The following is a 22,968-nucleotide window of genomic DNA, read 5'->3' on the forward strand; positions in this document are numbered from 1 at the left end:
TGAAGTTTGAATTAGGCACCACTTCTCTGCACTCCAAAAGCACCCTCTACTCTTCTATCTTAATATTTATCCTAGAGTATTGTCACTGTATGCTTAATCATCTATCTCCCCTGCTAAACCGTCTAATTGCTTATATTTTCAGTACCTAACCTGGTGACTCGCATATAATAAATGTTCAACACATATTTTTAAAATTTAATTGGTGGAACAGATCAGGTAAAAGAAAGTGAGGGCAAACACTTCAAACAGACCCTTGGGGTAAAACAAGATAGTTATTTGAATAACAGCTTGAGAGGGAGGCAACAGGTTGGTTATTCAAGGGATGAGCATACAGATATGTGAATCCAAAGCTGGGTACAAAACTGACTTCAAGGGTAAGGAATTTATATATGCAGTAGAAGTACCATTATTCCAAATTCCAAACCAAGCTCATGATCCAGGGTATCTATTCAGACACAATGTGAGAAGGTTGTCAATACAGATTCTAGTATCCGATAATGGCAGGAGGAAGGCATTTGGATTTTTGTTACTGGATTTGTGCCACCAGTCACAAGAAAACTGAAGTTTAAGAGCTAAAAATCCGATGCCTGTGTTGAGAGTGCTGGGAGCAGACCTTAGGAAACAAGAGGTCACCAAGAAGTAAAGCAAGAAATCAGTTACTAAGAAATTAAACTATCAAGGTCAGAGCAAAACTGACTGTATAAGCAGGAATTGGTTAGAAGAGTCATATGAACAGGATCTAGATAAACTACTATATTGTGTGTGTGTTTCTTATAACATAACACATGTAATGATAGAAGATAGACATTCTAGATGACTGTTTCTGGATATAACAGCTAAAAAAAAAAATCCAGAAGTCAGCAGATCTGTGTTTAATATTCTTTGTATATGGTGTAAACATGAAGGAAGAGAAGGAAGAATAAACTATAAAATATAAATACAGTTCAATTGAACTTTATTTTTCAACATATAGGCAATAGTACTAGAGAGCCTACCAAGGGCAATCACTCATTAAATAAAATTTATAATAACACATAAATTCTAATAAAATATATAATATGTTATAGCATATATGTTGTATATAATTGTATATAATATATATTATATATAATATGTAAGAACTTGTTCACATCAAAATTTATGGTTTTGGTGTCCTTAAATTTAAAAAATTAAATATTCATGTATGTGCTCTATAAAAACATAAATTTCTTTGCTCTTATTTACAAGTTACTATATTATTATGAAATTATTTTCTGACTTCTAATTCATCTTACGGTAGAAAACACCTAATTACATACAACCTAGCAATTTATGCAAATAATGCACAAATCGCATGATTTTTATGGAACATATAATTAAATGCATTTTTTAAGCTTTTGGGTGCTATTGACTTATGTGCCTAAAATAAAAGGTTATAGTACCAAATTTGCATTATTGGTGACAATCACAGCAGCCTGTGGCATTACAACATCTATTCAGTGAATAAGACTGTTGGCTTAACCATGTCCGCTTCTGCAGGAGCCCCAATCTTTATGGGACAGTCTCCTGAGGCAGTCTGTGTTATGGTGAAGGAGTGGACTCTGAAGCCTGGTTTCAAAGTCCATCTGCTCATCTTGCCAGCTTTTGGAAAATTATTTACCTCTATGTACCTCATTCCTCATCTGTATAATAGGAATGATAAGAATACCTGTTGCTTTGTTATAAAGATTAAATGAGTTATTGTACATATACGTGACTACAAAAGCATTTAGCATTTAGCTCAATGAAGGTCAGCTATCTATCTATGTTATCACAGTAGTCCCTCCTTATCCACAGCAAATACGTTCCAAGACCCCCAGTGGATGCCAAACCATATATATCATATGTTTTTTTTCCCTATACATACATAGCTTTTCACTTTAAGGAAGCAGTTTATGGCTTCTCTTTGGCATATCTGAATGGCTAGGAACACTATTTGAGCTTTGGGGCCATTATTAAGTAAAACAAGGGTGACGTGAACACAAGTACAACACTACTAAGACAGTCCATCTGATCACTGAGAAGGCTCCTAAGTGACTAACGGGTGAGTATCTACAGGGTGCGGATGCTGGACAAAGGGATGATTCATGTCAGAGTGGGAAGGAGAGGGACTTGCAAGATTTCATCACACCACTCAGAAAAGAGCACAACTTAAAACTTACAAATTCTTTATTTCTGTAATTTTCCATTTTCAGATTGCAGTTAACCACATGGTAAATCAGTGTAAAGCAAACCACGGATTAGGAGGGCTACTGTATATCCTCTCTCCCTGGTTTTCAAAGAAGAGAGCCACTCACCCCACCCTACAAGAATACTGCTCTCTCCAAAAAACCAACTTCTTTTCTCCTCTTATGTTTCCTTCTTATGTCTTCTAGAGGTTGAGAATGGTGGCAGGGCCAGTGCTGGCATTTCCCAACATGCTCTCTGGAGGGGTGGCTGACTTCTTGCTGGTCTTTCTCTGAGTTTAGAGTGTGGGGTGATTAGAGTCTTTAGTTCTCAACTTTGAGCTCAGCCACCATTCTGGGACAAGAAAGGAAAAAGCCCATTTGGCAGGTTGTCATGTTACTTTATGAAGCTTAAACATTCAGCCTTCCAACATGGCTTGTTTTCTGCATGATCAGAGAAAGTATTCAACTCACAATTTAACACAATGTTTGTCAAACCGGGCATGAAGCCCTGACCTCACTCTGGTATTATGTAAGTATCTAAAAATCTTTTTCTTTTAAGTCTCATGAACACAGAGCTCTTTAACCTTTTTCCTCTCTTGCCTATTTTCCAGGGGGTTGAGGGTGTCAGAACATTTTGAAAATTATTGTTTTAAGTATCTAGTTAATATTTAAAACCCTACATTGTTTCAACTTCCTGCTCTTACAGTATAAGTTACATTTTTCCAAGGCAGACTCCTTAACTATTCGCTATAAGCAGTTTTGCTACAGGCGCTTATTTGATTTTTATTTATTTGTTGGTTTTTTTCCAGTTGAAAGCTTTCTTCTGAATTTTAAGTTGTGTTTGACACAACTTTCTTCTGGGAAGAAAAAAATGTTTAAAAAACACAAACTCATATTTGGCATAAAATAAAAAAAAAAATAGAAAATGTTGGCTGAAAACTCCATATTCACGAAGTTTTCCAGAAGCAAACATTATAGCTAATTATTTCCATATTTGCCTGGGAAATAGTCTGAACCTTATGAGCCTTTACTATTCAGCATTTTGGTAGGAGTTTAAATATAAATAAAGTGAACTCCTTTCATAACAAGGAAAGTTAAAATCTGCCTACTTTAATGAAAAGTGGCATACAACATACTTGACCACAAGATGTAAGCTTTTGAATAACCCTGAACTAATTTTAGGTAAATCATTTCTCATTTTTTTCTTCATGTTTAATTGCCACAACTGAATCTTTTTTTTTTTTAATTCAGCATATATGAAGAACACTTTGGCTTCTGCATTGCAAAAATAATATATGAATAAAACTTAAATCATTACAAAGACGAACCTCTCACTAAAGTAGTAGTGTATGATGATCTCAACCTGGGGAAGACTTTAGAAAGTGACTAAGATTCTTTCTTTGCTTTTCTCTCCTGATTCTTATTGCCTACTCAATCTATTTAATGTAGAGTATACTTTACTTGTAATAAAACAGAGTGGTAGACAATTTGGCATCAAAACAATGAAAATTAGGAAAGATCGTAAAAATATGCCGAAAGAATGGAATTATTCAGTCAGGAAGAAAAAACATTTAAAAAAGATAGAAAATTAACAAAATGATAAAGGTAAAATTTGAAAGTTAGGGATGCATATTATAGTATTTTTATTCAATACTGTGACTGGGTAGCCTTGAAAATATCTCTGTATAGTGGCCACTACTTCAACCACCTGAAAACACAGCTTCCTGGGCATCTAAATAATAGCGAAGTTCCTACTTGCCATATTCTCTAAGTCGTACAGATCAGTCTAGATGAGACCCAATGATATTAATTTATCTCACCCTCAAGTGGTTTAAGAAATAGATTTTACTTTTTGGCAACAAATTGGTGGCTATGTTTGCTTCAATAAGAAATATCATGGCAAAAAAGAATGCTGGATTAAAAGGAGTAGTAGAAACTTGCAGTTTTAGCAGAAATATCTAAGATTGTTACATGGACTGTTAGAAATTTCAGTTGGTTAGTAAAAAATCTGGTGAGAGCGAGAGGTTGTAAGAATCTAACAAGATGATTACTATTTTGAGTTCATTTCCAGATGTTCTAAATGATTTATAATGCTCTAAGTCAAGATAACCCATATTAAATTATTTGTTGTTATATTTCTACTTTCATTTTAGCTTTATAAAAGAAATAATTTCCACTATTCTGTCTGATAAAGCTGTAAGTTCCATTTATATATACTGTTATTAACTGAAAGCATATAATTTAAAAAATTGTTTTCCACAGAAATTATAAATGAGAAGCCACATTCCTAGTTCACTTTTTCCATGATCATAGCAAGGAGTCAGATGATAATTAAATACTAGGAAAAGAAATAAGACTTTCTTACTATGCATTGGAAGATGTACAAGATGTAATTCTAAAACGCTGATTATCTACATCATGTGTTTATCTGTCTCCATTAGTACTAAGTAATCTAATTCAGAGGCTCCCTTTATTTAAAAAGAAGGCACATAACAAATGTTACATTACTTTGTTTTGCAAACAGATTGTTCAGAGATTTTTAATGATGGGTATAAGCAGAGTGGATTTTACAAAATCAAACCTCTCCAGAGCCCAGCAGAATTCTCTGTCTATTGTGACATGTCTGATGGAGGAGGATGGACTGTAATTCAGAGACGAACTGATGGCAGTGAGAACTTTAGCAGGTGTGCTAATTACGACATAAGATTTTATTTGGAGTAGCAAATGTGAGATTTATAATAAGTAAACCTTTTTGTTCTATCCTGAAATCTATTAGTTAGACAGAATTTCACTCTCTCTAAATAAGAATACTGAAAGTACATTAACTAAATATTGGAGGAAAATATTGGGGTTGGGAGCCAGGCACAGCAGCAGGGGATTGTGGGCATCTTGGGTACTCTAAAGGTCTATTTGAATTTTGTTAAAATCAGCTTTTGCTTTAATTTTTTAGGGGCTGGAATGACTATGAAAATGGCTTTGGAAATTTTGTCCATAAAAATGGTGAATATTGGCTGGGTAATAAAAATCTTCACTTATTAACCATACAAGGTAAGATTTGCCTAATATTAAATTCATTTGAAATGCAATGAAAATAACTAAAATGTTTTTCACTAAATGATAGGCAATAGAACTAATTAGTAACTACAATGATTTACAGATTACAATGATCCCTTTTGGGCAATAATCCCTTTTCTGAATGCGACTGCTTAAAACTAAGAATAGAGGAAAAGAAATGACCTGGATTGGGGGTGGGGAATTTCTCATATATTTTCTATTTCTGGGAAAGAAATGTAATGTCATCATCATTCTTTTATTAAAACCTTTAGTCCCTCAAAATATATTAATGCGCAGTTATCTATTGCCACGATAATACTGTAAAGCGAGCCACTTCAAAATTTAGTGGCTTAAAACCACAACCATTTCTTATTTCTCACAGATCTACAAGTTGGCTGGGTGGTTTTGTTGATGAGGGCTGTACTCTACTGATCTTGGCTGGATTTACTCAAGGTTCTGTGATCAACTTTCTGGTCAACTGGAGGCTGGCTCTTCTAGGTTGGCCTCAGATGGGACAATTCAGCTCTGCTCCACACAGTCTTTTGTCTTCCAGCTAGCTAGCCTGGACTTGTAGCAAAGGCAGAGTTCCAAGGGAGAGTGGAAGTCTCATAAGTCTCTTGAGTCCTAAACTCAGACTGGCACACTGCTTCTATTGGTGAAAGCAAGTCACAGGACCAGCTCAAATGTAAAGGGAAAGAAAACAGACTTAATAGGAGGCGTTACAAAGTAGTATTGCTAAGGGAGAGGCGAAGAATTGGGGGAATTGAGGTTGTTTTTGCACTGAAATACCATAATATACTAAATGTTCTCGTTTCCATCCCCTTCCAAATTTTATTTTGAAAATTTCAAAGATACAACAAAGCTGACAGATGTTTTAACCTATCACTTAGATTCTACACTGACATTTTATGATGCTTGTTCTTATCCCGTATCTCTCCATCTATCTCTCCATCAATTCATTTTATTTTTTTGACACATTTCAAAATAAACTGCAGACATCTATAAAATTTCCCGTATATACTTTTACATGGATACCTTTAACTAAGAGTTCAATATCTGTCTAAAATGCCAATAGTTTGATAACAAATCATCCACACTTCTCTTTCCCATGTTCTATCGCTTCAATCCATTGCTTTCCTTACCTCATCTGCGGTCTGAGATTGCAGTCAGTTCCAATCAGGTCTGATTCTGAATGTCTCATAAAAGGCAACACAATTGCTCAAGAACACATGTTAAGTTACACTGACAATACATGAAATATAAAAGCAAGGGTTTAGTTGTTACATCTAAGTTAAGGAAAATGGTTGATGTTTCTATAGTCATAATAGTAGGAATATAATTATAGGGATCTTTGAGACACCAGAATAATAGTTTAGAGAATATGGATAATCCTAGAAGTCTAATACTTTCTTTGTTTGTCCTTCCTGTGCCCAATGCTGTCTAAATTTCAATGTACTTATTATCCTACTTTTAGGTGTTTTATGATAGATATATAATGTTTATCATACCAGCTCTGTTTCTTTCACACATTAATATATATCTGGTTTCTTATTGAAACTATGAAAACCCGAAAAAGTAATCCTTGGCTCCTTCTAAGTACACAAATTCGTACTTGTTATTTTTCAAATTATTATTCAGTGCTTATTTGCCCAGATGTACATTGCCAACATATTTGCTTCCCCTCATGATTTGATTAGTGTTCAGTCTGGCTACTCTCATGGCAGCAAAAATGTATTTATCAGTTCCAGGCTTCACAACTACATATCACATCATCCCAAGGAAAAATAGTTCCTCTGTTCCTGCGTTCTTCAATTACATGAGCACTTATGGCTAAGCAATTGCCTCTGAAAATTGCTTTATCTTCATTGCACAAATTTTGATTGGAAGTATTTGCAATAAAGTTAATTTAGAAATGATCTATATAATTGCATTTTTATTTACTTAATGGCCAAAGAGTTATTTACTGAAAGGTCAATGAGATATTTAGATGGCTACCCAAAAAATTAAAACTGACTTTGTATCTCTTCTACAACACAAAATATTTTCTAGGAGAGTTAACAGCCTGCCTTACTGCTCCCGTCCACCTCACAGTCCTGGTTCACATCGCCTTTACTGCCTTTTGATCAGGTTAGAAAGGCTTTTCCTTAAAACCCCATTTTAGAGAGCTCTATGGGACAAGCAATCTGTGGGACCAAAGTGCCAAGGCCAAGAGAAGTCCACACCCCTCCTAGATTCACTCCTCTCGTGGGGAATCCAGCATTCCGAACATCCAGGACCCATTCAGGCCTCTTCATCTGTCCTCCTGTAGGAAGGGTGTGCCGCTGGCGTGTGTACGCCTGAGCCCGAGGAGATGTGAAAGAGCAGCTTTTATTGTGGATGTAAACAGAGCTTGAATGTTCAGTTGGAAAAGTACACAAGTGTGAATAAGGCCCTTTCTTGTGTCTGATGGAGATAGTGATGGAAAGAGAAGGGAGGCAGACCAAAGATCAGGTCTGTGTAATGTGGCCTGGGGGCTCTCTCTCCTGGGCCTCCATGTTCTGGCTTGGAACTCTGAGGACTCTAAGACTCTAAATTCAAACCTGGTCTTGCAGGTCATTATGAAATTTTGTCAAAGTAGAAGGATAGAACATGCACTATTTAACATTTAGTTTGATTTATAACTTTCAAATGTTCCTGACAGTAGTTCTATTTCTGAAAAAGTAAGTCTTTGTTATCGCAAATGATGGGACAATGAGGAAAAGATAATTACTTGAACATACAAACTATTCGGTCATTATTTATATTTAAGATCAACATTCTTATAAAAATTAAGAAAAAGAGGGTAAATATTTAAACTTATAAAAATTTCCCTTCTATTGTTAGATATCTTAACCTATTAACTGAATAATGACTTATTTTCCGTTGTTCTTTGCCAAGCAAATTGCACTAGCTTTTACCTATGATAGATCTAATAGAAATTTTCTACCTCTAATAATGTGTCCTTTTTTCAAGTCAAATACACAATAAAACTTTCATGTTGTAAACATAATGGAGTCACTGTTTATTCTTTGGAAAACTGACTCATATCAGAAGGAAATAGTCTAAGTAAAATAGAGCCATGAATTTTTTTAAACCCCAGTAAGCCAATGTCATCTTGCACATTAAAAAAAAATTCATTGTTGTTGTTATTTTCTTTTCCAGGAGACTATGCTTTAAAAATTGACCTTGCAGATTTTGGAAAAAACAGCCGTTATGCCCACTATAAAAATTTCAAAGTTGGCGATGAAAAGGTACTGACATTTTCAAATAAGTACCACAAATTATGCGTAAACCATACAATATAAGCCCTGAAGTCAGTGGAAACAAAAACATACAATAGAACTTATTCTTTTGTTTATTAAATAAGCCGATAATTTAAAGAGTGACAACTGAGTGAAAGTTGCCTCCGTTCTTTTAGAATTTCTACGAGTTGGATATTGGAGAATATTCTGGAACAGCTGGAGACGCCCTTGCGGTGAATTTTCATCCTGAAGTACAATGGTGGGGTAGTCACCAAAGAATGAAATTCAGCACATGGGACAGAGATAATGACAACTATGAAGGGAATTGTGCGGAAGAAGAGCAGTCTGGCTGGTGGTTTAACAGGTTTGATGTTTTATAAACGTAGTTGTAATGGCGTTGATGATATATCACTGATGGGCATTAATTATAATACGCATATGAGGAAACATTGGTCTTCTTTGTAATACTGGTATTATTAAGCAATCACCCTTATTAGAATTCTTCAGTGATGAAGTGTGTTTTTGAAGATTTGTTCATTGTGTACATTAGTAAAGCTTGAAAGGTATGTCACAGAAATAAATCATATTACTACTTTTACAAAGATTGTTTACAAACTGAATTATGAGTGAGTTATCATAAAGATAGGCCACAAATTAATATGAAAAAATACAGAGCATTTACATATAGGAAAAATATTTTCAGCATTCTAATAATCAAGTAGTTCTTCACCTTCTCCTATCATACAAAATGGCCATGTTTTTGTTGTAAATTTTTCAATGTAATACTTTTCAATTACTACGATTTTCATTAAATCATTGAATCCAAGTTCCCTCCGATGCAGAAATTTCCTCTACAATATTCCTGAAACCTCTTTCCACCCTCTGATTGAATATTTCTTTTTTTATTGAATATTTCAATGCTACTTTATCAGCAAGCCCATTCTACTGTTGATTATACTAAGATTTTTCTTTCATTAACCTGAAATCTGCCGCCAGTTTTTTCCTCAGTAGCTATGGAGGAATTGTAATTCCTTTTCAATCTACGTCTTTGGGTCCTGGATGAGAAGATATTTATTGTATTTCTCAATAGTTTCCCTTCTCTAGGCCAGATATTTCTGATTTCTCTAACTTTCCTTCACCCATTGGTTTTCATATGGCTCCCATTGTTGTAATTACAAATTTAAGGCAGGACTGGAAGCTTCATATAATCTTCTTAAAAATAACCTGATGGGCCCGCTGTGTCTGCAAAGCAGATGTGTTCAAGCTGTACGTGAGCTTTGAACAACTTTTCTCTTTAGAAGACAGGGGCCACTTCAAAATATCTAGACAGGTAAACTTTCCTTTCCAGAATTTTTAGTAAGTGAATATTTCTGAAATGTCGGGTTTTCCATATAATTGAAGACTATCTGTTTAAGTTCTACGATCCAAATTTTAACATTTTGTGTTATGTAAGCAGTTTTAAAGCATTTAAGAATCCTCTATCTTATTAAGTGAAGGTGTACCAGACATATGTTAATTTTCCCTAAAATAATGAGAGTCTTCATTATGAACATCAGTAATTGCGAAGTGTTGATTTTAGAATTGTAGATTCCATGGAGATACAACTAGTTGTAGGTAGTGTCAAATCGAATCTAAGTAGTTGTAAAAACAGTATTTTCTCTGGATTTTGCTTTTCTAAAAGTTTGAGTCCATTTAATTTTTGGTCATTTGTAAGGCAATTGGAGCACATACAGCAGTGAGAGGGGACAGAGAAACGAAGTTATCTTTCCCACTTAGCAAATCAAGAGTAATGATAGTCTTTCCCCCACTGGTGTTCTTATTCTTTTAGAAACCATCTTTGTCACCTTCTCTTTCTCTTCCTTTTTCTTCCTCTGTTCTTCTAAGTTAGCATTATGTAAAAATTATCAGTATTATGTAAGACTTGCCTATAATTCACAAAGTTGGCAAGTATCCCTTAATGTTTGATTTTGAACAGAGTTCCATATGCAGAAATAACAATCACATCAGTTAATATTACCATAAGATCAAAATCATATACCTGCTCAGTTGATCATCTTGTATAATGCCTGAATGACAACTGGATACATATTAACCTCGGAAAATCAATGATTTACTTGACTTTAAAGATAGAGGTGCAGAGAGGACAAAGGCAATTCAGTAGCTGGAGCCACCTGAGGAGACTGCATTATCCTTGGAGTCAGAGGAGATGATAAAGCTGTGTAGGTGGCAAATCAGAAGAGCTGGAGAAAACGTCTGTTGTTCCAGAAGCATGGTGTTACTTCTATCATGCCTGCTACTACTATAGTTTAACTTTATCATCCTCTTCCTCCTTAATAGTTTTCCTGTCCCATAGTTTTCCTAATTTACATGAAACATTGACACTTAATTATTACCCACTTACAAGGCAATCTTTCTCCAAATAGCAAACCAATCATTGAGGGTTGATGTCTTGTCTGCTTTACAAAGCATCTCATGTGAGTGCTCACAGCTACTTCTTTGCCAAAGGAGCTCCAACCATCTCCCAATCTAGTTTCAGGTCCAGGCTGTTTTAGAAACAGAAAGATGATAGAAATTGGTCTCAGAATAGCTAAAGTTTCGTATGTTCAAATAAAGTCAATTGCTAATGATATTCAAATCTCAAAACAAATAAAAAAATATGTGTAGTAGATATCTCTAGGAAGTCAGAGATACCAAAATATATATTCCGGAGGCTCAATTCAGAGTATTTTCTTTTTTGACATTACTTTCCATGTAGTTTTAAAAACACAGTATGCTCTTGACACTTGCAGATTTAGCATACATGGTTTCAGTTAGTTACATTTAAGTTAGAAGGACCGTCAGGATGGTTAGCAGTCTCTTAGCTGGTAAGAGATCCAAGCCAACCACTCCTCTTTTATGGGTAAATTATATGTTTTTTTGATTTAATAATTTGGTACTTTCCATAGATTTTCAGAATTATCCTTTGTGAAGGTTCTCTGTGAAGGTTCTAATGCCTTACATCTTTTTATTGGTTATATCAATAAAGAAATATGTAGCAATTCATTTCATAACAAAGCACAGAAAAGGATCATATACTGTTAGTTTATCAATATCTGGGACAAAATTTACAGATTTTAAAGGAGGAAGAGAGACATTTTAAAATTTATGATAACCTAACTTATCTTGATTGGAGCAATATATTAAAGTAAAAAATTAACTCAGCAACTCAGACAAATGATTACTGGTTCATGGCTGAGAAAACTTTAAATGATAGGTTTAAGCTTTGTTTCTTACCTTTGAAGTTAAAATAATTGATATGCTAATCATTTTAAAAAGGGAAAGAGGAAAGTTTGAATTACAAAAGCTAAGTTTTGGCAGCAGATGGATGAATGTATAAGTGCAAATTGTTCAGAAAAGCTGGCAGTAAAGCACCATGACACACCTTGCTTTGTTAATCCATAGAGCTCTTTTTAAGGCTAAGCATTGCAAGATTATGTTTTTATGTGTGTGTGTTTTTCACTTGTTTATTTAAAAGCTATTAAGAACAGAGATGCTTCTTTATCAATAAGCTGCAAATGGCCTGCTTGTATCCTCAGATTTGTTATGGCACTAAAATTCACCAGTTAAAAGCAAAACAAAACAAAACAGAAAAAACTTATCTGTCATAGAAATAGCTTGGCTTCTGAAAACTAATAAATATTTCCTTATCTGAAAAATGGCAGAATTCATAGTTAAAATGTTTTTTATCATTTGCTAGCAAAATAAAAGAGTATCAGAAGGTTATTTTTCTGGTCTGATTGTTCTGTGTTTATTTTTTCTCCCACTAGATGTCACTCTGCAAACCTGAATGGTTTATACTACCCTGGTTCCTACAGTGCTAAAACCGACAATGGGATTGTCTGGCACACCTGGCATGGATGGTGGTATTCTTTGAAATCCGTGGTTATGAAAATTAGGCCAAATGATTTTATTCCAAATATTGTTTAATTGTCCTTCTTGGGCTTTTATTGCTGCAGTTCATCTTGGTTTAAAGCAATTTGAAAAATAGCAATTCTGAACATACACATATATAATAATGGTAATTGTTATATGTAGTACTTTTCATTCTTGCTTGCCTTTATTACTTAATGTAGTTTCAGTATAGCATATATAATATTCACCAAATAAATGTTAATTATGTTAATATTGATTGAATTCCTATGTTCAGAGTGCTATGATAAGAGCTTATGTTGAACAAAAAATAAAAAGCATAGAATATATACCACAACTTGGGAGACAACACAAGCACAGATGCATAATAAATTAAGTATGAATGCAGTTAAAAAAAAAACACAGGAAAAATTCCAGCAAATAATGGATTGCCAAATCAACTGCATGGACAATAAATATTATAAATAGTGATTTGAACTCAGGTCTCTAACTATGGAGCTAAAAGTTTTTTAAACCAGCATTTCAATCACTATAAAATACTATCTCATATTTTTTAGGATGTTTATGTAGGTTATACTCTTTTTTCTGAAGCCTCATTTATACCAATCTTATAAAGAATTATTGTCCCCATTTAACAGAGCTTAGAATTTATGGATCTGAGATTTTGTGACTGCTCAAAGTTACCAAGCTAATAAGTAGGGGAACAAGGACTAAAATCTAAGTCTTCTGATGCTAAATGAAATGTTTTGCCACCATGCTACCGATTCTTCTAGATAGAACTTTGATAGGTGAGATAGAGAGAAAACCTCTCAAGTGAGAGTAAAATTCTGACTAAAGGCAAGATATTCCTCCAAACATTTGCATGCCAACAAATGTCAGGCACAAAGGCCACAGTTCAAGCCCACGTGAAGCTCATTTTTTTTTTTTTAAATAAAGACATACACTAATCATAGAGTCAAAAAATTGAAATAAATTTGAAATCTGATAAGTATGAAGAAAAATACATGCCTGAGGAATGTATTGTGGGGTACCTGACCTGGGTTGGTGGTGAATAGAGGATCAGAAAACCTTCCTGGAAGAACTAATGTTTTGAGCTGAGATCATTAGATGTATATGAGAGATTGTTACAGGCAGAGGGAAACCCTTGTTAAAGTACACAAAGCAGGAAAAGTATATGGGAACCAAAAAAAGGTTAGAGAGGCATTATCACTTAGTGGTCCTTATATCCTTAAACCAAGGATTCTGTTACTTAATAGCTGTGTGACCTCAGGTAGACTACTTAACTTCTCTGAACTTCATCTATCTCATTTGTAGGATGAAGATTGAAATAGTACCTGCCTCATAGGACTAGGTGAGAATTGCACGAGTAAAGTACTTAGAATAATGCTCTGCACAAAGTAAGCAGTCCATAAGAACTAGCTGTGATTATTAGCGAGGTAGACATTAGGGGACAATAATAATAGATGTCTTAAAATAATGGATCACATAAAGATGTTAAGATTAGTTGCACTTTATTCTTTAACCAATATTTCCCAAAGCAGTGCTTCTCAAACTTTAATGTCATGCGAATCACCTGGGTATCTTGTTTAAATGTAGATTCCAAGTCTGGACTGGAGCCTAAGAGTCTGGTTTTTTAACAAGTTTCCAGATGATGCAGATGTTGCTGCTCTAAAGATCACACTTTGAAAAACACGGATGTAGGAAACTGTACTTCTGTGGGATCCTGGATCAAATACATTTAGGAGATGATATATTAAACAAAATTCTACAGATTTCTTCTCTTGAACATTTTTCAGTTCCTTTAATATCCTAATGCGCGTTCTGAGGTTCCAAGAGGGACGTATAGTGTGTTGCATTTTTATATCTATTTAGAAGTGTGTTCAGCTGCAAGGTATAAGTCACCTGATTTTGAAAGTTAAAGCAAATAGGAATTTGTTCATCTTGTGTAACAAGAACTCGGGAGGCAGCTTTCTGGCCTAGGCTCAATGGTCTGCAGTGTGCAAGCTGCTATCTCTGCAATTCACTTTGCCCTTCCTTCAAAACCACAAGTTGTCTACTGCAGTTCCTGCTTCCAGGCCATGTTAAAAGCAGGAAGAAGGGTGAAGGGTCGACAGACCTCAATTTCTGTCTTATTGGCCAGAATTGTGTCATCTGGTCACTCCATCTAGAAGTAAGATTGTGAAAGAGAATATTTAGTTTTACAGTCTCTAGAACGTGGAAGGCAAGAGAAGTGTTTGCCATGGTTCCTGAACATTCATTTTTTTTTAGTGCAGTCTTGTGGGAATAATGTTTCATAGATCACACTTTGGGAAGGTATAAATAATGCACACCAATGACAATTTTAAATACAGATATTATTTGCTCAAGTAGTAGCCTGAAGAACTCATACAATTAGAAGATCAAAAGAAGAAAATTAAAGGTAAAAAACTGTGATTCCGTAGAGAAGAGGGAGGGGAGCTAAGTAAGTGTAGTGTTACATAAATCTCAGTATAATAGTTTTTCAATGCAGAAAGAATGATAAAAAATATATAATTGCCATAAAAAGATGGAAGAGAATGGATTCTAATGAAAGATCATCGGATTTAACAATAATGTCATTTATGTCTTTAAGTCCATTTCAATGGACTAGTGGAGAGAATAGCCAGAGGCCAGGAAATAAAAGCAGTTGGCAAAAATAGATAGGTCATTTGAGAAGTCTAGGTGTAAAAGAGGGAAATCAACTACTTTACCTGAAGCGAAAATATTAGGAAGACTTCAGACTAAAATAATTTCCTCTGAAATTTCATCATTAGAGAATTACTTGTTAGGCTTTATCATTTTTTAAAATGCAAATATACTTTTAATCTATAACAGTTGATTACACATTAGGACCAACAAGTTCATGAGTGGTTTTTTGTTTTTGTTTTTCAATAGAGTTAAGTATAGAGAAAATGTAAGAATGCTGATTGCTTGACATGGACAGAGGGGTTTCCATGAAGAGACAAAAAAGAAAAGGGGAGGTGTTTCTGAAAGTGCCAACTTCACAAATTTGCCCAAGACTTACAGTTTCAAAAAGGCTGTGAATCATAAAATCATAATTTATTGTTTGGCCAATATAAAATTAGTGAGAGAGAAAGGCAAATCAACATATATAGGCAGTTACTCTACACTGAGTGATGAACAAGATGGTTTAGTTTTTAGCTATTACCCAAGGTTACAGTCACACTGTTTGGGGGTTAGATTTTATCCTTGCCATTTTTTAGGTGGCAAATTACATCTCTGTGCTGAGTGTTCTCATCTCTAAAATATAAATAATAATATAGCTATCCCACAGTAGTGTTACAAGGATTAAATGAGAGAATGTGGCAACAATGAATTACAGTGCTATGTGACCTTCACCAAGAGCTGAAGGTGAAAAGAGAGATGTTCAGACAAGACAGCATATAAGATGAATTGTGAGTGGGTAAACTAATCTTCCTTAAGGGCTCAGCAGTTCAGGTTCTTAATATTAGTGGAATTTTAAGTACTCAAAAATTAGAAGTTGAAATCTGGCTTAGAGATTATCTGGTCCAATGGTCTCTAAATCGGGCTCAGGGGAGCCTTGATTTGACATGCTCTAGGGTCACTGCAGGAAACAGGAAGACATTCCCCCTTTTCCTTTCATTCTACATAGCCCAGTTCTTATTTATTTTATGCATTTAGATTCCATACAACACTTCATGATTTTTAAAAATTTGTTTGTTTGGAAATTAAAAGGAAAGTTTTTCTTCTTTAAAAGATGGTTTAGGATCTACGTCCATGCCACCCTGAATAAGCCTGATCCCATCTGATCTTGGAAGCTAAGCAGGGTTGGGCCTGGTTAGTACTTGGATGGGAGACCACTTAGGAAGACCAGGTGCTATAGGTATACAAAATAAAAAACTAAGGGATTGTAAGCTGACAAGGTTCTTGCAATCTGTGAGGTCAACCAAGGGTCGCCTCGCCTAAAACAAACAAACAAACAAACAAACAAACAAACAAATAAATAAATAAAATAAAAGAAGGCTTAGACCTCTCCCTTCATTTCACAGATAAAGAAATTTTCTGCGTTTTTCAGATGACAGCTATTTCTGGTGAAGGACTTATTCCCTTGACTCAGATGAATTAACAAGCATCGTAAACTCAAGACTGTACCCTGTGTACCCTGTGTTCTAATGAATATCGGCATTTCATTTAGAACACTGCCTTAAAAGCAGCTATACCTAGTAAAAACTATGCTTCATGATGGGCAAGTCCAAGACAAGCTGCAACCTCTCAGAGAGGATAAAAGAGGGAATTAGGCATTCAGTCATAACAAGCCGACTTCTTCTCAGGGAGAAAAATGACACAGGGTATTGTCTCCTTAACTTGACTCCTGGGGCGTTGGCACCATTTGTAGTTTCTAGGCCTTTCTAATTATAGATGTGTGTATAACATTGCCTCCACCTGCACCTATAACAAAAACAATATTCAGGACTTAATATTATCAAAGACCTTTCCAGCTTGAACTAATTAATTCATACAGTTCCAACCATCTGGGACAGATAGTATTATTAACCAGGTTTTATAGACACAGAAAACTTCAAAAAAGTTTTCTCCAAGGTCATATAGCAATTAGAATGGGGCCAAGAGTATACCTTAAAAGTACTAGATTTCTAAGTTTATCAGAAGACGGCAACCTTACGCAGTTTTGATTTAGAGATCATTTGACTTTTTTCTTCAGGATGCTATACAGATACCCCTTTGTTGGACGGTAGCTCATTCGTTGGTTTCTGCTGTGGCCTCTTTCCCAGAAGAAATGATTATACCCTTTGGAATTATCACGCACACCACAATTCTTTGGAATACCAGGTAGTTCGGGAGCTCTTAAAGGTGGCTAACATATATGCTAGCTGTTTCATCTCTTTGACTCTCCTGCTTTGGACACCTACAGTGTCTCTTTTCAGTTGAGTGATATTAGAACACAGGGCTCTTGAAATGTAAAATGAAACCTCAGAAAAGTCAGCTGGTTATAAAAGCTTCTCTGTCCTTTTCTGGTGACCAACTAACTAATTGAGATTCTTAGGACTCACTCCTCAAAGAAGGTCCTTTTGAGATAATACTAGCTTTTTAACCACTAGTTTAAAAGAAAAAGTTTAAAAATAGCTCGTGTTTCTCTAGTATGAAAAAGTTAAATGTGAAGTGATACTAAGTAGCTCATTGGTGGAAAATAACCATTTCTCCTGAAATTTGTGTCCTATTCTAATAGTTGGGGTGAAAGAATATTATACCCTTGTGTATTTACTCATGCTGAAGAGGCAGTAAATCGTATATTTTAAAAAAAATATATCTTTTTAAAAGTCAAAAGCTGATAGATTTTTATATACACAATGATTGTGCAAAATAAAGCAGCATTAAGTTAAAATAAAATCTTAACAAGAATTCCATGTTCACTCAGAGACCCGTAGGGCCAGAGAAAGAATAATTCTGAAAACTTTCAGAATATGTAAGGAATTTGGTGAAAACGATTAAGAACTTTTTATAAATAGGGATTTTCTGAAACCTAGGTTCAAAGAACATCTGCATATTGTTTACATGTGAGTCAGCATGTAGTAGGATGTGTAACTCAGAGGAGCTAGGAATTTGGAAGGACAATGCATTTTACTCTCAAAGCTGTTTTTAATATCAAGTTGTAGCCTGGGCCGCTTAAGTTTTAACAAGTTCTGTAAATATATCTGATTCAGCCCAAAGTTTAAAGATACTTGGCGTCATTCCTCAACACTCTTCTCATTTGAAGAAGCTGAGCAGTTTGACATATTTGTTTAAGTTCAAGGACAATCTTCCAGGATGAACTTAAATGTCATAAAATTCAGTGTGGAAAGTTCAGATTTACATTCTCATATATTTTTTAGAAACAGAGCAAAAGAAAAGCAATTCAACGATGATTACAGCATGCAGATGGCTGTCGGGTGTGCTCCCCAAATTCTTCAGCAATACCTTGAGGATCAGATACCTGAGCCAGAATGCTTAGACAGCTGGTGAGCTCTCTACACTCATTCCTTCAGTCAGGAAGCCTGGCTGGTACTACCTGCCGAGGCAGCATGCATGCCAGCTGTCCTGCTCCTTGTTTCATAATTTAATAAAAGACTAATTTCTGGGGTTCATTGATCACTTTAGATTTTCACAGGACAGTATTCATCGAAGCTAAACTGGTAGGGTGACTAACTCTCTTTATAGCATCTTCATCATCATCCAAAACTTCCTCAAAGAGTCTGTTTAGAGACTAAAACTTTTCCATGCTGGAAACAGGCCCAGAGGAAAAAAGAGGTTTTTTGTTTTTTGTTTTTTGGTTTTTTTTGTAAAGTGTGGGGTAGTCTACTTAGCCATTTTCATTTACTCCTTTTTTCCTATAACCATAAATAAAATCTGCCAAAACAGTCTTCCACTCCAAGATGTGACTGACTAGTCTTTAACAAAGAATATCTTCTGAGACAGAGAGTGCTTTAACATATAAATATTTAAACAGCTTAAAATCAATGTTTGTATATTTTACCTGAAAAAGATTTTGTTCAAATTTCCTAAATTAAAAAAAAAAGAGAGAGAGAGATTTTCTTCTGCCTTAGGAGGGGATTTTGTGGTAGATGGAAAGAAATTCCAGCAGTGGTGGGATACGAAGACACTCTTGTTAGTTTTTCCTAGCACGGGTATTTATGAGTTTGGCAGGAAAGGGAGTACCAGACCTGAGGCTCTTCACTGAGTGCCTTTGACTTGGGTTATGTCATCTCAGTAAGACACTGTGACCACTGTTTGCAGAATCAGCTGCAGTTTAGGCCTTGTCTATTTCCCCGCCTGCACAATGTGGGTTCTAACAGAGCAACAGCCTCCCTCTATCTGTTGCTTACAAGCAGCTTTGTGGGTCTGCTCCTGCTGCTTTCCAGGTGGAATTGTGCTGTGAATTCATAATGCGACGTTGCTCACTCTACAGAGTTATAGTGGCAAAGGACAACTTTGTCACTGCTCAAATTTTAGATAAATCTGGGCTTTTCCCTTTCCTGTTTTTAGTCCCTCCTCCTTAAGAGGCTGGCCCAGTGAACTCCCTAGACATTGGCCTGAGGCCGTCATGCCTCATGACTGTTTGGTATTCTCTGTCTCAGGCTGCTCAGGAGCTTCTTGACCCTCAGAGACCTCATGTCTGGACCTGGGGACAAGGTCAGTCCCTGGGAATTGACTGTTAGGGAATTGGTCCCTCAGGTACATTCTCTCTTGTACCTTCTCAGATGTTGATTCATTGATGCCTCCTAAGGTGCTAAGAAGGGGCTGGAATGTCTCCCCTTCCTTCTTAGGTAATGGAAAAGCATAAGCTCTATTCGTTTTGGTTCTGACTTTACTGATGGGAATTTCTGGACAGAAAGGAAGGGAGCTGTGACCAGATGCACCCTATAAACCAGATCAATGACATGGACACCTACTTGTTCAGTGTTCCCAATCTCCTCAGTGCACACAGGACGTCATTGTCAGGAGAACTTGTTTCAACATTTTCTATTTATTATGACTCGAAAGTATTCAAAGCTAACTTGGAAATTGAATATCAAGTTTGCAAAATCCAGTAGAATTTAGAATTTAACGTCTTGAGGTAGCTATTCCTCTGTGTTCAATATAGCAACTATTACCAAAGAATATTTATTAACCAAAAAGAAATTAAGAAAGGATACCTAGTACATGTAAAAATACAAACGATGTAAATAGAACCATAATCTTCTAGGCCTCTCATGTTTAGTTTAAGTCAGATTCATTGCAGTCTCCTGAAAGGCATGCTTGTTCTCTAAATAAGTTTTTTTTTGGTCCAGACCTTTGGAGGACATGTAACTGCCAAGGCAGCAGAATTCACTGAAAGTTTCCAGCATCAGGTTTCCTTGGAACAGGTTTGCATATGCTTTCAGTTCTTCTACAGCTGATTGCTTTGCCATGCTGGGTGCCAAATCTGCACAGTAATCCATCCATACCGTTATATAATATTTCTGATGGTTGTACAGTCAGAGGCATACATAGGGCATATGCTTGACTAAGCTATTAGATTTAATAATCTCTTTTCCTGATATTCATGAGAACCGAGTTCTACAACTCTTCAGCTAGATGGTTTAGGATAAGCAGGCCTCTAGGAAAGGAGATGGGCTTATTAATCTTTCTGGGCCTCTTCTATCAAAATTTTCATATGACATATGGTACAATGGCATTTGTTAACTAGTTACCTTTAAAAAGCATTGTAAAGGACTTCAACATTTATTTGATAGACATGTTTTATTCACTAAAATAAGTCATTGTTTATTATTATTCACTAAAATAAAATGTAAGAACACAATACAATAATTAGACAAATTAGAATTAGAATCGAAAAAATAAAATAATTTGAATACCTTTGCGCTTTGCCATACAATAGCAGTCTGTACAAAATGCTATGTAACTTCCGAAGAATAAGCTGTTAATAGATCCGAATTGGGATAGTCATTTGGTCAGCGTTAATACAATACTATTCACAAAGATGATGTAGCTACCAAAACTAAGCCAATATTATCTTGAAGGTCATTAATAGAGGAATAACGTCTAGAATCTAGAATAGCAAATATAGGTAGTAACTACTTTGGACTTATCCAACTATACATGGACTATGGGGTTCAATTCGGGACAAAAACTAAAAGGATATTAATAAACCATAAGCTCGTTCAGAAGGGACCATCTATGATGGTAATGATGAGTAATCTTTAGCTCAGCTGGCATAGCCAGAGATTAACTCCAGGAGAAACATGTTAGTTGTTAGCAAATATCTGAAGGAAAGATGTATTATATTTATTCCACAAGACCTCCAGAATAAAATTAATAAATCAGTTAAAATACCTGATGGATGGAAACTGCAAGTATGCTAATTTTGACTAAAGTTAGAAAGAACTTCCCAAGAGTCACAGCTACCTAAAAGATCAAACAAACTGCCTCTTGAGTGGACAAGATTATCATCACAAGTTTTACTTAACTGAACCTAGATCTTTTGTAGAGAATATTGCAAATGCACTGTGGATAGTTAAACTAAGCACTCTTTTTGGTCTATCTCAAATCTTAAATTTTATGATTTGGAGTTGTGGTTTTATTATTACACATTATTTCCAAAACATAACAAAATAGATGAGTATCCCTTTAATCTGTGCCTTTCGATTGTCTTATGACCAATGCACAACAGTTGTGGATAATAAATGAATCACTTAGCATGTGACCATCTTAACACTTTACCAAAGTCATGGTAGTTAATAATAAAGGCCACTCTCTACCACGGAGAGACTCTTATGATTCAGAATTGTGGAGGAAAATATATACTAAGAAACAATGAAATCAGCATGTTGATGTAGAGGGAAGGCTAGAGTTACGACTGAGAGACAGCAACAGAAAGAAGCAAATTGTGGAGGTGAAAGGTACAAGAGAATCCCTCAGCAAGAACAGGAATACCGCTGACACTTAACGTAAGTGCCTATGAGCTAGGTTTTATAAAAATCATCTCCTTTTGGTGAATGAAGAAGATAGGCACAGAGTTTAAGTAATAATGCCTAAGGTCACACAGCCTGTAGACAATGAGCTGACATTTGAACCCAAGTATCCTAGCTCTAGTATCCACACACTTAACACTTTGTAAAATGTCTCTAAGCTGAAGAGAAAGAAGGGCAAGTGTAAAGGAAATCATTAAGGAAAAATGAACTAGCAATTCCAATTCTCTAATTCCACTTTAAAAAGAAAGGTAAATAACCATTAAACATAAATGTTTTATTTGAAATCAGGATAAATAGATGCTCTTAATACAATTCTAATTCTTCTCCGTTAGAATAATTTTAACAAATTCTCTTGGGATGGTTTTTAGCCACTTGGTATTTGTGCCTCAGGGGTCTGACCTCACACCCCAGTGAGGAAAGCATGAAAAGATACTTTTACAGTCTTCTACAGGGACAAAGGTAAGGAAGCACCTCTTTCGATCATTGTCTCTGTACTAAAGCCCAAACCTGGTCAGTATGAATAAGGATTCAGGTACCCTTAGGTACAGAGCAATTAGAAAAGAATATGTTTTTCACCTGGCTGTTGGTGGTGAGCAGTGGAAGAATATTTACAGTCTCAAATTGATGCTCTACCAAGTTAGCATCCAACATAATATAAAGCTCAGTCCTTTCTCTGTATCCTAGACATTTCTCTCCCCATAATGAGGTATAGTCAGTGTTGAGTGGGGGAAGAGCTTGCAAGTATTTTTTACTATTTCTAATGTGCTGGCCTCGTGGAAGCTGTAAGCAATGCTGATATGTAGAAATTCCAGCGTGTCCCTTCTGCCTACCTGGCAGGATGTATTGTGACACCTGAGGGTAAGAGCTGACTGAATTCTTCCTTTACCAGTTGTATTTAACATGTTCTAGGTTAGTTATACAGAATGCAGCACATAGGATAGCAAAGTGTTGTTAATATTCCTAGAGACATCCTCAAAATTGTACTCTGGTAGATGTGATCCTTCAAAAATTTCTAAAAGTTTCTTAATTGAAATCCTGTGGGCTGTGCCTTAA

At 35.4% G+C, this 22,968-nt stretch overlaps 1 protein-coding gene and 1 pseudogene across 2 annotated transcripts in view; both read left to right on the forward strand.

Annotated features, from left to right (window-relative positions):
• FGL1 (fibrinogen like 1) overlaps window positions 1-12,763 on the forward strand; it is a 30,505-nt gene extending 17,742 nt beyond the window's left edge. For both annotated transcript variants that reach the window (XM_039839289.1, XM_039839288.1), the window contains exons 4-8: window positions 4,711-4,870; window positions 5,137-5,234; window positions 8,421-8,509; window positions 8,677-8,864; window positions 12,307-12,763. In XM_039839289.1, the coding sequence (XP_039695223.1) occupies window positions 4,711-4,870; window positions 5,137-5,234; window positions 8,421-8,509; window positions 8,677-8,864; window positions 12,307-12,466 (695 nt within the window). In that variant the 3' untranslated portion in view covers window positions 12,467-12,763. The remainder of the gene's footprint in view (window positions 1-4,710; window positions 4,871-5,136; window positions 5,235-8,420; window positions 8,510-8,676; window positions 8,865-12,306) is intronic.
• Window positions 12,764-16,176: 3,413 nt separating this feature from the next.
• On the forward strand, window positions 16,177-16,295 carry LOC120583919 (uncharacterized; annotated as a pseudogene).
• Window positions 16,296-22,968: the final 6,673 nt, after the last annotated feature.

Source organism: Pteropus medius, unplaced genomic scaffold (assembly GCF_902729225.1).
Source record: "Pteropus medius unplaced genomic scaffold, Ma_sr-lr_union100, whole genome shotgun sequence".
NCBI classification, from domain to species: Eukaryota; Metazoa; Chordata; class Mammalia; order Chiroptera; family Pteropodidae; genus Pteropus; species Pteropus medius.